This window comes from Macrobrachium rosenbergii, chromosome 27, assembly GCF_040412425.1.
Source record: "Macrobrachium rosenbergii isolate ZJJX-2024 chromosome 27, ASM4041242v1, whole genome shotgun sequence".
Taxonomy (NCBI): Eukaryota; Metazoa; Arthropoda; class Malacostraca; order Decapoda; family Palaemonidae; genus Macrobrachium; species Macrobrachium rosenbergii.
In genome coordinates, this window is record NC_089767.1 from 36285474 (window position 1) to 36303495 (window position 18022).

The 18022-nt window shown below is 35.3% G+C and overlaps 1 protein-coding gene across 1 annotated transcript in view; it reads left to right on the top strand.

Annotated features, from left to right (window-relative positions):
• The first annotated feature begins 2778 nt into the window (after window positions 1–2778).
• LOC136853632 (constitutive coactivator of peroxisome proliferator-activated receptor gamma-like) overlaps window positions 2779–18022 on the top strand; it is a 29218-nt gene continuing 13974 nt past the window's right edge. The window contains exons 1-6 of the mRNA XM_067129447.1: window positions 2779–2906; window positions 7875–7977; window positions 12549–12752; window positions 13348–13503; window positions 15865–16120; window positions 16534–16717. Of these exons, the coding sequence (XP_066985548.1) occupies window positions 7903–7977; window positions 12549–12752; window positions 13348–13503; window positions 15865–16120; window positions 16534–16717 (875 nt within the window). The 5' untranslated portion in view covers window positions 2779–2906; window positions 7875–7902. The remainder of the gene's footprint in view (window positions 2907–7874; window positions 7978–12548; window positions 12753–13347; window positions 13504–15864; window positions 16121–16533; window positions 16718–18022) is intronic.

The window sequence follows — 18022 nt, forward strand, 5'->3', positions numbered from 1 at the left end:
GAGAGAGAGAGAGAGAGAGAGAGAGATAATACACGTCTATAAAATGTAACATTAGACAAAACTGTCACACCCTAGACAAAGTAGAACCAAAGTAGACAAACTAGACGCGTAAAAAACATCTTAGACTTGAGAATGAAGTAGACACATGTTACGCAAAATAAGATCCATAAAAATATAGACATGACTTTGATATCTTTCATGCATTATGTTTGTTTGATGTACTTTTACTTTATCTAAATATTACAGGCATAACTGAGTCTGTGAGAAAATAGTATGAAATCTAGCGTACGTTTTAAAGCCCCATTTCTTTCAGTATTTTATTCTGAAGTATTTTTCTGTTTTTCACGAAATTGGGGGACCATCTGTGATTAAGGGTGTAATGTATGTTATTTGTTTGACCTAAAATTACCAGGAACTTGTAAGAAGGTTCTAGCAGCATTCAAGTAAAAAAACATAACACAACACACACTCTCTCTCTCTCTCTCTCTCTCACTCTCACACACACACACACACACACACACACACACACACTCACACATACAAAAGTGTCTCACAGAATGTCATATCCTTGTTTCAGTACGAGACATTGATTCCCTTCACAGAAACCCTTCAAAGAATCACAAGTGCCATTACCTCAAGATTTACCTAGAGTTGTTTAGAGACTCTCTCTCTCTCTCTCTCTCTCTCTCTCTCTCTCTCTCTCTCTCTCTCTCTCTCTCTCTCTCTCTCTCTCTCTCTCTCCAAAGGAGATCACGTTCTCCCGCGGGATACATAGCATTTCATTATTTTGTTTATTTCTTCTGTACGTGGTTGATGCTCATTATGAAAGTCATAAATTGTTTTCAAGACGGCCGGCCATGAGTTATGCGTCTTATGGCTGCGATTTGCATCTCTCTCTCTCTCTCTCTCTCTCTCTCTCTCTCTCTCTCTGGACGATGGCCTGACACGATTGGTGGGCTATTTTTTGGGGTCACGCGCCACGGTTTTCCCTACAGCAGCGAGAGGCTTCTTTCTTGCACGCTGTATATCATTTAGTTATTTACATAAATAGATTTAATATGCGTATAAAAAATAGAATAAGAAGAGCCATCCTCTAAGAGTAGGCTACAGTAAAGGTAATTCAAGAATAAGTACTGTTAGGAGATAACGTTCCTACATGACTTTTTCGTGATGGGGTAAGATTTGACTTTTGAAGATGGAATCTTGTGAAAAAGGATTGATCATATAGGGAAAATGTTTGCCTAAAAGAAAACCAAAGCAGGACATTAACTGAGGTTCTTTGAAGTGGTGTTGCAGCCTCTCTCAAAGGTATAGGTATCAACATGGAAAATATCCCACTAACAGTAAAGCTATAAAAAATATACAAAGTATGGATCGCTGGTGCCATTGCATATAGGTATATGAGAAGAAGAATCGATAGAAAGACTGGTCTCGATGGAACAAGGAACCAGGTGCATGGAACCGGACCAGCCTAGTTAAAAAAGGACATCTGCCAAGATTAAATTTGATCGGCGATTCAATAAAATAACAAAGACAATAATCACCCTGAGAGAAATCCCGGATTCAAGAGCAGTGAGGCTGTGTTGTATCAGGCACTGGGTATGGATCCAAGAGATTAATAACCTGAGGAAATGATGTGGACACAACAACTTTAGTACAGATCAAGATCTGGTTGCTTGCCAGTTGCCGCTGCTGCTCAGGTAGGTAGGTAGGTAGGAGGAAGGCAAGAGAAAGAGAGAAGATTAAAAAAAAATAAACGTATCAAAGAGGTAAGCGATAGGTGGTTTAATTTAGGTCCAGGTCCACTAAAACAAATTAGGGAAATGCGATGCATTTGTGGGATAGGGAGAAGGGAGGAATAGTTTTCGCCTTGGCTGGGTCCAGACCTGTGTAAATGTCAAGCAGTCCGCGTGGAAAAATGTCCCTGTAATTGACGACGATGCGTTTCCTGAGAAGAATCTGATGCTTTTAGACGAGTTCTTATTGTAAGTTTTAATGCATTGGTTCCTTGCAGTCTTTCAGGCGCGAAGTCCACCGTCCATGTTGGCTTTTAATGAGGAATTCGAGGGTCCCTTTTGCCTCGCCAGATAACATTATCTAGCGTATTGTAATTGACTCCGGAGAGGAATAATAGACGTCATCACCTGGGCAGCCGTAGGCACCGAATGCCTGTTTTAATTACAAATTTATGACCAGCGTAGGACGTGTCATGTTTCGTGAGTTACCTGCCCTGTCGACTGATGACACCTTCGTCTTTACAGGTGCAGCAGAGGAAACCAGGCATTCGCTATAGGTTGAATGAAGCAAGTTAAATGCTAAATAGAAATTGTTTCCCCGTGACTTTTATTTGACCTCTTGGAAGCAACAAAAGTCTTTAGCATCATCGGCGGAGGGACGAGCGTTGTCATCCCTGACAGCTCATAGATCTAGAAGACCGTGGCTTTTATTTCGTCGTCGATTAGATGAATATAGAATGTAAACATTTATTTTTGAAAAAATAAAACGAATATTAGAAATCCTAAAAGAACTAGACAGCAATAGACTTTTGGACTGAGCGCGCAGGAGATCAATATCTGAAGCCACGCCTTCTCTGTGCCAGGCGTATGAATTGTAATTACCAATTTAGCTCTTGAGGTTTTATTATGGACAACTGTATGTATTGATAACTACTGCCTTATAGGAAAGTCAATATCATATGAACTCGTGTATTAAATTTGTATATTGTGATGATGTTTTAGATATATTTACTGCAACATTGCAGTACGACAACTAAACTCAGAGATTCTGGCAACATTGAAAGACAACAGTGTGTGATGAGACATGTGATGAGTTCGGTGTTGTTTGAATTGTGGCCTCCGTTAAAATCTCATTTAGGCGTAACCTTCTCGTCGATTCATGGCACAGTGGTGAGTTTTTTACTCTCTGCGTTTCCTTTTTAAGTGGTACTTTTGCGAAAATTGCGTATACGCCTTGTAGTGACATGATGTCTGACTGTCATCTCACCTTGGTATGAGATGAGTATTGAATAGGCTATACAAGATGCCCTGGTCTTCGTTTTTTTTTTTATTTTTAAAGAAGTGTCCTGCAAATGACAAAGATATCTTTGACCAATGATAACATTCTACACCACAGACTGAAGTTTTCAAAGGTGACCTGCACAGAATTTATCATTGAATTAACCTTTTAAGACAGATTCTCATATTCAACCTACGTCAAGCTGTGGCCATTGGCAAGAGCTATCTTTGTTGTCGGTGGCACTCCCTTCTACGGTTTTGTTTATGAATGACAGTCAGTGCCACTTGTTTGCTGACGAAGGTGACAAGTTGGTAAGGTGCCTAAGCCCCTAACCCAAGACTTGTGAGGCTGTAATCCTTCTAAAGGGCTTATAAGGCTAGGTATGCTGATATCAGGAATTTGATTTTTGTTAGATTTATGATTGCCAAGGCATGTATATGCAGTAGCTCATTACAAATCCGAGTTGAAGCTTCAGTGAGTATGTTGAGGGAGGCTAAGCTGGCTGGAGGTGCCTTAATTTGGTTTACCAACAAAGGGCCCTACTCTGGGCCAAATGTCATAAGGGTTTGAAGAGTATATGAAACCTGTAGACCTCAGGACACTTATTAACCAATAGAGATTTGCTTAGCTGTTAGAGAGTTATTTAGAGCAGTAGCTATTTTTGGGATATTGTAGGATGACACGTCTGCAATCACAACTTCTCTGATAGCATTGCTAGTATTAATATTTAAATTTTTAATATTAATAATGTATATTAATTGTGATGGATTGTAATAAAAGTGACAATAGCCAAATGCCAAAACTTGGCAGGGAAACTAATGTATGCAGATCAGTTTAGAGCATTGATATTTTGTATGAAAAAAAATGGATTCCGTCGTTAGCATACAGAAGTATTGTTTTTCCATTTTTCCCATAACTAGATCATGTAAAATTGTGACTCATTCACAAAGTATGGATTCCTGTAGAAAAAGTGTTGATTAGGCCATATTTTACTGAAAATCTGTTAACAGTGTGGTGTTTAATATTGATATTTACACAAAAGTCCCTACCAACAGAGGTTTTTCTTTTTTATATATTTAGATCATCTTCTTGCTTCGCTGTTTAGTGCATTTTGGATTACCAGGTTGCTGCGATTTTGTAGTGTGATGGCCAGGCTTGGTTTAGTTTGTTGGGTAATGATTTTTTTTTTTTTTCAAATTATCTGTGCTGTGTTTCAGGAACATTTGCATAACTGACTGGTGAGGGAATTGTGATTTTTAGACACCTTGGAAGTCATTATGAACAACAGAATATATGTGGTATCTCATGGTCGTTAGATTTTGATTTGTTTTCCTAATACAGTAATAAATACTGTAATTTCCAAAAAAAATAACATTCTCCAAAATATCAGTCAAATTGTTTTCCGTAAATTTCTCTAAATTAAGAGTCACTGTTGTTGTCTTAAAAGTTAGATATTCTGAGTACAGTATATAAACTTTTCTCATTACCAGTTGAATATTTTGGTAGCCAAAAGTTATTCCCAATTGAATTTGTATGCCTAAATTGAAACTCTCAATAATGACCTGTGCACAGTGCTTATGACTGTATCCAAAGTAGAATGTAATAAGTAGATGGATATCAATAATTTTCACTACACACTTGAATAAGAATGAAAATGTTGTATGAATATTAATGTACTCTTTTGCTGATGTCTATCTTTTATGACAAAATGTGTATGGTAATAAATTGTCTTGACCTTTTACATTGAGAACAGCAAGTAGAATGACATCTTACAATTACAGTATTTAAAGTATTGTAGGCATATTGCTTAGCCAAAGATCTGTTACTGTATGCCATTGGTATGGACTTCTAATCTAAAGTTGCAGATGGTTGTCTTTCCAAAGATATGGTATGGGTGATTATGTGAAAGTCTGCACCTTTCAATATAAAATATGTCCCTACTGTCATCATTAGGTTATGGGGTAGTTGTAACAAACCTATTTTTGTTATACTTGGCCTAATCTTTGATATTGGCTAGCTTAATATGCATTTCAATTACAGTAAATAAAAATAGAATTGTAGCTTAGTTAAGGATTTTATTTGTGATTTCGTTTTATTTAATTTACAGACTTTGTAAAATAAAATGATGGTTGTAGCCTGAAAGATGTGAAACTTCAAGACATTATAGACGTGTTCAAAAACAGGTATGACACAGATCAAGTTACTAAAGGAAAACTATTAACTATTATGCACTGACAAGTAAATGCATGTACAGTATACCCTGCCCAGTGTATCAAAAGGACCATCAAAATTAAACCAGAAAGAAGTAAATGAAGATGTGCAGACCTGGCCTTGTGATTAATGTGTTGCTAAGCAAACAGCCTGGCGTCATAATAGACAGCTTGACACTAATTTCACTGCTGATGTGCCTGTACGGTAGTCCATTAGTAAACTGAATTTTCTCCCATTTACGAATAGGGAAACATTACTCGTTCATTTTGTGTGTTTTGTTATTAGCCAATTATCCGGTTCACTATTTGTCAGTATGTTTCATCAGCACAAAGACAAGCACTTTCTGTGATAAGGTTATCTGAATGGGAGTTGGAAGAGAGAGAGAGAGAGAGAGAAGGGGGATCTTTCTAATATTGATATATTCAGTGTTGCTAGCATAAGAAGCATATCCTTGGTGGCAAAAACAAAAAAGTCTGTTTCCAAATTATTTTCATGCTCATTTATTGCAAAAGTCAGTAATAAAGTGTGCAATAAGAAATTTGTTTCAGTATGTTTCTGAATGTGAGATGTATGTATATAAAATGTATGAATGTTAAAACAATTCATAAATGCCAAGAGGCAAGGAAATGTTGCCATACTATAAGAAATTTGCTATACCTTTATCTCATGAAAAAATTACAATATAAAGTTGGATCAGTCAACTATCCTAGAAAACAAATATGTTTGATGTAAACAAGCTGAGCCTCAGTTGTCGTTTTATATGATGTTTGAGACATACTTAAGGACACATTACCCATTCCTGTTTAAAAGACAAAACAGACAATATCTGGTTAATTGGAGGATGAACAACATGTGACAGGCAACAACATAGACTAACCAGGAACCAGCGCTGGCAGTATAATTGCATACGCCCCAAACATAGAGTGTTAAGATATGTTTAACATGAATGGCAAGGTTTTCTGCAACTTGCCATTTACGGGGTAATGAGACCACTGGATCTCATTTCTGGACGTGGAGGACATACTGTACGTAAAGATTGTTTTATAAACACGAGGTGGAAATTGGAATGAGGTGCAGCTATAGTTAAAAAAGTTGGGCAGTTTGTTGGGAAGAGACCAAAGTAAACTAACAGATGAGAATTTAAAGACAGAGAGCAGGGATGCTGCAAGGAGGCTTCATTACCACATACTGTGTGCCGTGCAAGGCACACTTAAGCAGTAGTCCCCAATGAGTTTGGTTGTATTGCATCAGATAGGGCAATTTTATACAAGACCTGTTTTGAGCTGAGAATTTGAGCTCTGTTGTTTCGTCAGACTTCAGTATTAGTGATAATAATCCACACCTTTTTGATTGTACCATTGTCTTCATACTTTTGGGTTCTCATTATCCATTATTTTTGTAGCTTTCATTTAGTTTTTGCTAGATGATTATTATTTGGTATTAGTTTTATTGGTATTTGATATAACTCGTGTCCTCTTGTTAACAGTTTTTTGTAACTTTTCTGGCCATTTTGTTCTGTGGAAACTTGATCATGTTTGAAGTAGGCTAATGTATAAGATTGAGAATACTTTGAAAATAGTGTTCAGGCTATTGATGCATCCTCAAGGCATTGTTGCATTTCAAAATATTCACTACTTAATTGGAATGCCTATGTCCAAGGACTATCATTTTTATGGCAGACAAATTGCTAGTCTAAATATCTGACAAATCATGTGCCATGAATTGAAATTTATTTTTAATGAAAGTGAGATTAATTTCCACTCTTCTGTCAACATTTTAAGCATTCAGATTATTTTGTATTATACTGGAGAAATGATAGATTAAATTTCTAAATCTGCATCTAAAAGTTAGATTATCTTATTAATGCTGTAAATTCTTCTCCATATTCAAATTACTTTGCTAAATTGTTGTATAGTCCTCATCTGTCCTTGGTTGAACTATTACCCATGTAGCCTACTCGGGTGCATGTTCTTCCCTTGCTTAGTAGGATTGAAATGATCAGTTCTTACCACCATCGACCATGCTGTAGATTTATTTTAATAGAGTTTCTCTTTTACCTGTTGTTCCTTTAGATTGAAGGAGAGACCTAGCCCTATTTCAGTCATCCAGTTTACTCAGCATGCCTCTTCATCTGTTTTCTACATGAAGATCAGCAATCCTCATTTTACTCTGCTCTGTGGCGGCATCAAACTTTGGAATTATCTTCCTATCATTTTTACTGATTCCTGTGGTCTTTAAGGGGCAGGTTCATCTATCTGAAAAAGTTCCACTCTATTTCCTTTACTTTTTTCTCTCCATTCTGTCATTCAAGTTGTGGATAAGAGCATTGAATTGCTTAATACAATTTGTCTTTACATAGAAATAGTATGTACATCCATGTTAGAAGAATTATTGTATACTATGTTATTTGCCCACAGGTCGTAAATTAGATGTGTTGAAAAATAATTCCCAATCAAAATTCGTCTTCCATATTGGAAATTGGACAGAAATGGTGTTTTTAATTCCCATTATAATTGTATCATATATTTGGTGTGTTTAAAAATAAGTCCTAATCAGAGTTCACCTTCTGTATTGGAAATTAGACAGAAATTGGTGTTTTTAATTCTTATTATCATTGTTTCAAATATATTTTTTAATTTTCTTTTCAGGTTTAAGTGAAAATACTAAACCACAGCCATGGGAGTGCGAGGACTACAATCCTTTTTGGAGGGCCATTGTGGCCAAGCATGCTACTCTGTCAACTTAGGGAAGGTAGGATATTCACTGGAGAATTGTACATGTTGATGAATTAACTGTTGTCGATGGGAAGGGTGGAGTTTATTTTAGTTAAATGTGGTAATAATCAGATGACTTTTTATTTTAGAATGACTGTACTTACAACTGATATCTGTGGATGCACAAAGGTCCCTGTTCATGTATGCAAAATGAAGAAAAGTTATTTTGTATTATTGATTGCAACTTTATCTTTTGCAAGTTTGTTTCCGTATTTATGCAGTGATCACTGGTAAGATATGCAGTCAGATACTCTAGAAGATTTTGTTTTGGGGTAAATTGTAGACAAGGGTGGTTATGGGAAAGTATATCGTACCTCTTAATTAGTTGTTTTGTAAACATCTGACGTGAGTGGGCTGTATAATATAGCAGCTTAGCATTGTTTGTTGTTTTCTAATATAAGCTTATTAGTAATTGGTTTTTAATTCATTTCTCAATATCATATTGACTTTGTAAATTGATTAAAAATGAGAAGAATTTGGTTCTCTTTGACGTTATCTTCATTTTCTACTATTTGTTCGTATGTATCATTGTTATATAGAAGATGCCAAGTTCATTATATAACATTTTCATTTACTGAAATATTTGCAAATGACTGAATACGTATTTCTTTCCTCCATAATCAACAATTGAAATTACTTATTTCTCCTCCAGTCTGACAGTTCTTAAGCTGCTGTGACATCTTTTGAATACACTATGGGATGGCTTATAGTTTGGATTTCTTTTCTTCAGAACATTTATTTTTACATTACTGGATTTAATAATCATACTTAAAATTCACTTTGTCATTCAGTCCTAGTTTTTCACATTACTTGGAAGTACAGCTTGACAAACTAACTTCTTTTTCATATTTTACCAGTTTATAGTTTTTGACACTATACAGTTAGGTCTTTTACTTCACAGTGCCATAAGTTTCGTGTTATGTGTTATCTTAACGTCCTTCGTAATTATATGACCATGATAGTTGTCTTCAAAAAAGATTTATGACTGCAGCATCTACCGTCTTGTGTTACCCACTTAGGTTGTCAGAATTTTCAAGAGGAAAGCATATTTATTGTTTTAATTGTGAAGGACTGTGTCAAGTTTTGATATTTTTTCAGTAATAAACATTAGTGTTAATCGATTCCTGACTCATGTGATTTGTTTTAGAACACTTTTCACTCTCATTCTGTTTGTAATACATTTCCCTAATTGATTCAATTAGGGAAATGTATCACATTTTGTTAGCTTAGGAGTAAAGTTTTACAAAATCTCATTATCTCATCTCATGAATAATCCAATTTCTCTCTAATTGTATCTAAAATGTTTTGTATATTCCTTTTGTGACCCCTTCTTTTCTACTGTGTTTTTCCTATTTCTGTATCTTGTTAATGTGTTAAATTTATACTAAAATTTGTAACCTCTCGATTGCCTGTGTCCAACTACTGTTCAGGCCAAATGGGGAAAGTTTGCTATTCTTTGATCCAAAAATGTTCATGCTCTTGGTGATGGTTCTGCTGTTCTTGGGTGGAGCCTACATCTGGAATCTTCTCTATAATTTGGCAAGTATATATATCATATGCACATGTGCCCTCTGTACAGTAGGACACCATTGATGGTTATCCGTATTCTTTGTACACCTTCCTTGTGCATTATGTACTCCTAACATTGAATGGCAGCCCTCTTTCACCAGCGTACTGTGCTATGAATTGTTTTCACAATAACTCAAATAACATTTCAAGCTCTTACTAGAGGCACCTTGCTCTGTAAACGTTGATATGCTCCTTCAGGTATTTTTAAAGAAGCCATGTTAATTATGATTACGCTTATCTCAAGACAAGGCTTCAGCATTATCTGTATAAAAATTAATTTTTGGTTTACTGCCAGTGAAGGTACATTAGCAAAGATGTAGACAAGAAGACCCTTGTTTCAGCACAATCGACAAGAGCCAGTATTTCATCAGCAAGGGTAAACTTGGCCACTTTTTTATTTTATGAAATTGCCAAACTGTTAGTCTTCATAAAGACAGCATAATTCAGTAAACCGCAGTCAGCCAAGCTAGCGAGTGATTCATTGCTGTGATTTTAAAAAGAATTCTCTTAAATTGGAGCTGTAGAATTGCCAATATTTCTTGATCTCATACCAAATTGTCCAGAACTTTTGCCATTAGACAGCCCTCCATTGTTGTTGTGTTAAAGGAGTGACTCCCACTAATGTTGGTTTATTCTTTGTTCTGTTTATGTTTATGGGTTCAGTTGATGCATTTTAGTTTAACTGGTCAATGAAAATTCTCCCAACTAATTGTTTTATGTTGATACCAACATATTTGAATTTAAATCCCTTTAATGTTTATCTTGTTCAAACTTTCCTGTGCCTGTCAAATGAAAAGCAGCATCATGACACAGTATCCTCCAACTGTCCATACTGCAACAAGATCTGTTTACTATCACAACCAATGACAACACCAGGCCCATGCCAGGCTAGGTCACCTGCTTTCTTGTAATACACACCAGTAATATTTCACACAGAATCCAAGTACTTTGTCCTATCTGACTTAATAGGCTCCTCTCACACACACACATTAGTTTCATAATTAATGAATTCTTTTTGGGCTTGTAGAACATTTGATACATCACACAATACAAGAGTAGGTAATTTATCACTGATTACACATGTCATAGAGGGATTATATCCAGAAACAAGCAGATTAGTGGAATATCCAGTGATTATGACAAGTATTTTTAGCAGCAGCGGCATATCCAAATTCAGTATCTACATTGTAGTTATTGCCATAAGCTGTTTTTCTAACTCAGACTTACAGATGGCATTCAGTCTTTCACATTCCAGTGCTTCATGGCATTTCAGCAGTTGTACAGAAAGCTTAATTGTGAAACTTCTCAGCTAATTAAACCTGTTGCTCTAAATTCTTGCCATATATCAGTTGATATTTTTCCTGCTACTCCAGACATACAGAGCCACAATTTAAATAAATCTTTAATTATTGCTTTATTTATTGATCTTTGTCAAATATGGATGAGATGCCATTTGTAGTTGATAATCCACAGTTGCTAATAAAAAATAGTTTCAGTTCAATTCCTTGGAGCCATGGCGGTCATTTTTATTAAATGTGTATGCTAAGGGAAATGCCATGGCAGGTTGATTAGGTGCATTATTTTTTATGGCACAAACGTGGCATTTATTACCTAACTAACATACATTGTACTATATTTCGTGAAATAAGTCACCTTCCTGACAACCTTAGTCCATAATAAACTGAATTAACTTGTCTAGACAGGGTGTACAAATTCTGTTTGCATTGTAAGAGTTCCTTTGTTCAAACTATGACTGTGAACAGAAAATAAAAGGTTGTTCAATTATTTATCGTTTGATGATATGATATTTTCTCGTGTATCATAGGATGGTGATAGTAAGGATTTGAATATCGGTAATGATTAGAGGAAGTAATCCACCAACTTACTCACCTTGCCTAAGACACACAGTATCATCACTTGCATTAATAGTGCTTAATAGCAAAGGAAAACTACATTATTATGTGTCATACTTTGATAATTATTGTGGTTTTTGCCTCATGAGACACAAGGTGTCTCTCTCTCAGACGATCAGGTGAAGTTATTGGCAAAACGGGATAGACTCATTTTCAGATTTAAAAGTCTTCTTAACTTCTTGGTCATGATGTGCCAGAAATGCACACCTTTCTTCAACAAATATAAGTCATCAAGTTTTTTAAGTTCTCGAGTATCAAAACAACTGTCACTGATTGATTTGTACCTTCATCCAGGCTTCACAAGCTCTGCCATGCAAAGCAAAGTAAATATCTAAGATGTTTTCCAGGAGACAAATCTGTCTTATATTACAGCAACAGAATTCTCTCCATATTTGATAGGATACCTTTTCATCTAATTTTAGAGGGTGTTATTTAATGTTAATACAGTAATTTGATTTGAGACTCAGTTATATATCATACTGACACAGCAGTACCGTAAGTCAGAATCGTATATTTTAATCATAACCAAAGTGGACATATATACTGTACAAAGCAGCAACCACAAAAAATAATAGGATTCAGGAGCATGTACTAACTGTATGGAGGACTGGTCCAGTTCCGTCAGGTATCAACAACCAAACCAGTTGCTCACTAGAAAATGACACCTGTGCTTTCAAGACTCAAGCCACACCCAAAAGAATACAGTTAACAGGTGCAAACAAACACATAGCCTATGTTAATATCTTGACAAATTAAGGAAAAAACATATTCTGTACTGAATAGTAAATTAACAAAGTCATGAAGCAAAATCTATTAAACGCAGTGTGATGTAATTGGGTGTACTTGGCACAGCACTGAAAAAAAAATATTTAAAATCATCCCCTAATGAACATACCTCTTTCTATTTTTGTTGTCAACAGATTTGCAATTTTAGGGAGGAATTGATTACTTATTTTACCTAAATACCTACATATGATATGCAATGTCAGTGCATATTGGTCGAATTTTGAAAGCTATTGTTACCATTTCATTGTACTTTAAATAATGTATTAATTTTCTCCACCAGGTTGCCGATGATTATCAAAAACGCACTGGCAAAGCCCCTCTCATCGTTGTGGATGGCATGTCATGCCTTCGAAAGCTTTATGGCCGTCTTAATTGGATATGTGGAGGGCAGTGGAAGGGCTACGTAGATCATATCCAGGAATTTTACCGAAGTCTCAAACAACATGACATCAACTTGGTTTTCTTCTTTGATGGCAATACTCCCGTATGTATGACACATGCATGATTTTAGCTTTTTTTCTCAAATTTTCCATTCTTATCAGAACATTTGCTAATGAAAAAAATTAAATTATCACAAAAGGAAACAACTGAATTGGTGGACTGATACAAATGCACTAAATTAAAACATTTGAGATTTCTCCTGCAATGACTGAAAGTGAAAATAGTAGAAAATCTGAGACTCATTTGATCCAAAATAAATGCTGAAGAGCTATCACAAAATGTACTGTATCTCTTACAAGGAAGAAATAAAGCTTTGGCAGTACTGTAGTAGTGAAAATACAAGTCCATCTGTTAAACAAAATTAAACCAAACATCAAAACTTGTTTTGAAACTATAAGTGAAATAGGGAAAACCAGCTGTGACACTAATAATCAAAACTGTAGTGTTGGTGAAGAATCAATGACATTTGAAAAACTACAATTAAGATACAATAAGATACTACCAAACACAATGAAATGCAAACGTGTAACCATACTTGTGTTTGCCGTGGTTTTTGTCAAAGCTTGTATCAATGCTTGAAGTTTTACAAGCAATGTTTTAATGAATAAGTACAATAAAGACTCATGGAATTTTTTCAGGAGCGCAAGCGAGAGACCTGGACTCACCGCAGGCTGGAGAATTTGAAGGATGTAACAAATTACTTCAACATGGTAAAGGCAAATAAGGAATTGGAACATGGGAAACATTTTTTTTTACCCACAGGACTCGCAGCTTTTACCCCTCTCATAGTTAAGGTAAGTTATAAAGGAATCACAATGTCCTATTACATTATCATGGCTCATAATTTAATGACACTTGAGCCTGTAATTAATACTGTACAGGTATTTGATTTTGCTACTTGCTTCATGGTTGGGTGATGGGTATTTGGGAGATTGATGGTCTTGTTTAAAAAGGGGATGATTAGAAGGAATGCAGTTACAGTAGAAGGAAAAACCATTTAGTTTTTCATTATCGTAGGAGCAAGCTAAAGAAAATGATATAGGTGAATTGGCTAATTCAGGCAATCTTGAAATATCAACTTACACAAAATTCTAGGGGATTTCATATAAGTAGTGAACTGTTTTATATACACATGAAAACAGAATGTTAATTGCAAGAGATTGAGGGGTCTGTATGCACTTGCACATATTTACTGGCTGGTTGCCATTTTCTCCCTGTATTTCTTTTAAAAACACTGACTGAAGTGTTGAGATTTTGTCGATCAAGACACTGGGCTGGTTACAAGTAATGGTTATTGGAAACAGTTATAAATTGTGTTTTTTGTTGTCTCATAAATTGCATAGTTAAATGTACTCTTCATTATGTAAAATACAGATTAAGAAAAGAATAAAATAGTGGTATAATTAGGATGAATGTGTGCACTCTAGTCACAAATATTGCATACATATACTTGTTCTGAAATTGTTTGGAGATCACAGCAAATCATGATTCATTCCCACAAAGCATCTTTGAAGGTATGATCATTTGAAAAATATAGATACTCTGTCGTAATTTGGGCCTCTTATTTTCTCCACTGATGCACCCACTTGTAACTCTTTCAAATACATGATGCTGAATATCATCCATTCTGGCTGTCTCATCCTGGTGCGCTTACAGTGTTATCCTACTATATCCCTCTTTTTGGAAAAGCACTGTCCACTGTGAAGGGAAAATTCTCGAGTGGTGTACGTTGTTATAACGTGCATCTTTAGTCATGGAAAATCTGACTGTATTGGCTTTACATTCTAGTTGGCTTGTGTAGCGATAGGAGGATAGGAACCAGTAATTGATAATAATCTATAAGGGCCGTGAGAGTTGTCTCTGTAGAAAACCTTGCTTAGATAGATAGTGTCCTGAGTTTTAAGCTCAATAAAGAATGAGGATTTTATGGCCTTCTTTGTTCTTGAGGACTTCATTTCAAATTATGGTTCATCTACAGCCTTTAAAGAATACATATTCACTTATTTGGGTTTTCAGTTATTTGATGTCTTGGTTCTTCTTCAGTGCTACTTCATATGAGTAAGACCAATACTTTGGCTTATCCATTAGCTTTGCATTGTCAGTGTAAGTGATTAATTGGTATTGACGATTTTTTTGTTTGAATCTAACGCAAGACTTTCAATTTGGTAAATACAAAATTTTGGTTTTCATGGCATTTTGGTGCTCAATTATATCAGTGTTTTGTTTGCACTGAGTCGTTCAAGATGTTGATGCCATACCCTGTAAGTTGCTGCAAGGGCTAAGTAATGAACTAGATATTTTTAGTATTGTCTTTTCTTTTGTGGAGATTGCCAGTTTAAATACAGAAATTTTGAAATTTCTCTATCAGGTCTTCATAACTCTTTGATTAACGAGGAAAAGGTTTTGAATTGCTTGTAGTGTCCTGCATTCAAGTCTGTTTGTTCATTAGATACCTCCCCTCGATTTCTGTCTGTTTCTGCATCATATGTAGAGGTATAGAGATACAAATGGATTTTTTCAAGATACTATTTTTTTTGTTATTGTCTATTTTAGCATAGTAACTGTACTGCCACATGGTGAAAGAAGAGAAGCACATTTGGTATTCTATAAAGATATTTCTTTCGTATTTTTCAGTGATTGCAAACGGTGCTTCATATAGCATGCAAGGTCTTTTGATTACATGTAAATGACAGGGCTGCAGTTGTTTCAATTTTGTTACCGTATTTTCGGAATTTTTTTTTCTAAACAGAGATTGTGTACAAGTTTAAAAACCGAGCTAGGAGTTGCATCTTCATAGTTATTCAGCATTTTGTAAATAACAAATGCTCAACATGTCATTTTCAATATTTGTTATTAGAAGCCCCTCATAATCTTTGTGATGTCCCTTGTATTTTTTTTATAGTGTTTTCTCACTTGTACATTAGTGTTCTTAAGTATATTTTCCATGTAAACATTTTTTAAAACAGTTGTGTATTTGTAATTTCCTGTTAATTGGTACATAGATGCTGTAGTTGAAATTGTGATTTTTCATGAGTAATTTTTCATCTGTCTGGTAATTTTTCTTTAAGTTTTTAAAACTAAAGGAATAGCTAGAATTTTGACAAGAAATTTTTCAGTAGCTGTTTGTCTTTTCCTAAGAATTATGTTATTTCCAGGATATTTTGGGCTGTCAAGTTTATACCTGTCTGGATGAGTGTGATAAAGCCGTTGCAGAGTATGCCAAGAAGCATGGAGCAATGGGGATCCTTGGACAAGATTCGGATTACATCATTTACAACACTTCTTATTATTATTTTTCCATCAACCATCTTAACCTGGAAACATTAGACACGATCATGTACGATCGTAATGCGTTGGCAAGAATGCTTCGGATAACTGTTGACCAGCTGCCCGTGTTGTCTTGTCTCATTGGTATGGGGTTTTGTACATGACAGATGCCCTAGTTGATATGTGTGATTGCAGTCACTGTATGTGGCTGTGGTCATTATATGTGACTGCAGTCACTCTGTCATTGCAGCCATTATATGTCATTACAGATGTACCTGTTAGAAAGTACTTTATCCATGTTAGATTCCATCATTGATTAAAATGGTGTCACTTTTTTTTTTTTTTTTGGTTTTTGAGATGTTAGATACTTTATTTCTCGTTTTAGCTTTTTGTGACTTATGACATTGTATTTTGATTGCATTGCTCTAGATTGCCATTGTTGTGTAGGTGAAAAATTTTAGTTTCTTGTCTCCTGAATTGTAATACTGTAGTTTGTGAAACAACAAAGGAAGAGATCTCATAGAGTTGCATGAGAGGAACACACATTCTTTTTTCAGGTAATGACGTGATTCACCAGGAGCAGTTGATTGTGTTTCACCAACAGTCTCTTAAAATGTCTAGTCATCACCATAGACATAGTAATAGGCCTCCACCTGAGATACTCATCCCCAAAGTGGCCACGTTTATGAACACGCAACCCTCCATGGATCAGCTTTTGCAACAGTTGCCACTTTTGGCAAGGTTAGAGTGATAGAATCAACCCTTTGACAGATCGGAAGTCATTTATCCTCTCTTTACTCTGATACTCTATGCAAATTTCACCCTTTTGCTTTGATTTTAGTTTTGTCATTATATTCGATAGGGATAGTCAGTGTAAAGTGTCTCATAATGTAAACCTTATATTACAGTATGGCATGGTATTGTACAACTATCAGTCATTTGTCAGTTTTCAAGCAGAAAATCCAAGGAGGATAGCAGATCACTTTGTCATTAGGTTGTTATTAGAAGAAGTAAAGGTTTGCATTCTTGTTAGTTTGAGGATACTGTTCTTTGTTAGCTCAAAGAAGTTTTTATTTGCTTTTGGCTTTGTAGTTAAGCTCTGTTGATTGAATTATGAGTAAATTGAAGGCATCTTATGGCATATTTTTCACATTTTTTCTTCATTTGTGAATGCGTGTAAGCCGTCATTTAGTTGTTCTTATACACATACTGCACTGCTGTATGCTTGAATTTATGTAATCTTTTGAAGTAAGTTGCCTTCATATACTTCAGTTAATTTGAAGTGACCAGATATTCAAATTTTTCCATGGTGATTGAGTGATTTATGTTTTGAATTTTTTTTATGTGTTTGAGTTTCATGGTACAAGTGATACCAAGCCTTTCACAACTTATTGCTCCCAGTTGTACTTCTCCCATCTTATTTTTTTTATTCCATTTAACTAATGGGGATGTGACCAGTTCACCTTACCAAAATTCTCAAGCTTAATTTTAAAATGATTCTTTCATCAGTCATAGCCAAGGAGATTCTGAAATTTGACTCAGTGGTGAAGCCAGATGATTCATGATGCTAATAGGGTATCAAAGAAAGATTTTCATTCAGAGTACAAAATTCTTATATTGCTTATGCTGTCATAATGTATGTTGTAGCCTTTAGCCAAGATTTGATGCTGGAAACAGTTACCTTCCAGGTAATTGTTTCCACTCAAGGGACCCTTTTCCTCACAAGTGCCTTGACTTTTTTTGTTTTCATGCAGTTCAGGCATATGTTTGTTAGGCATAAATTTGGTTATTCTTGGTCTATTTCATCTTACATCACTGATTAAGGTGGTTTGAAAAATATTTTTTAGTTCTAAGAGTACAGTTACTCTCTTGGAAGTCTGATGGATTAAAATATGACAGGAAGGTTTTGTCTTGCAAGGACACATTAATAGACTTTATCAGTATCACTGGGTCCCAGGACTCACTGCTGTGTAACAAAGACACTTGATCATTGTTACAGAGGTACAAATACTTTGTCAGTAAGCTGGCATAGAGGCACATGTTCCC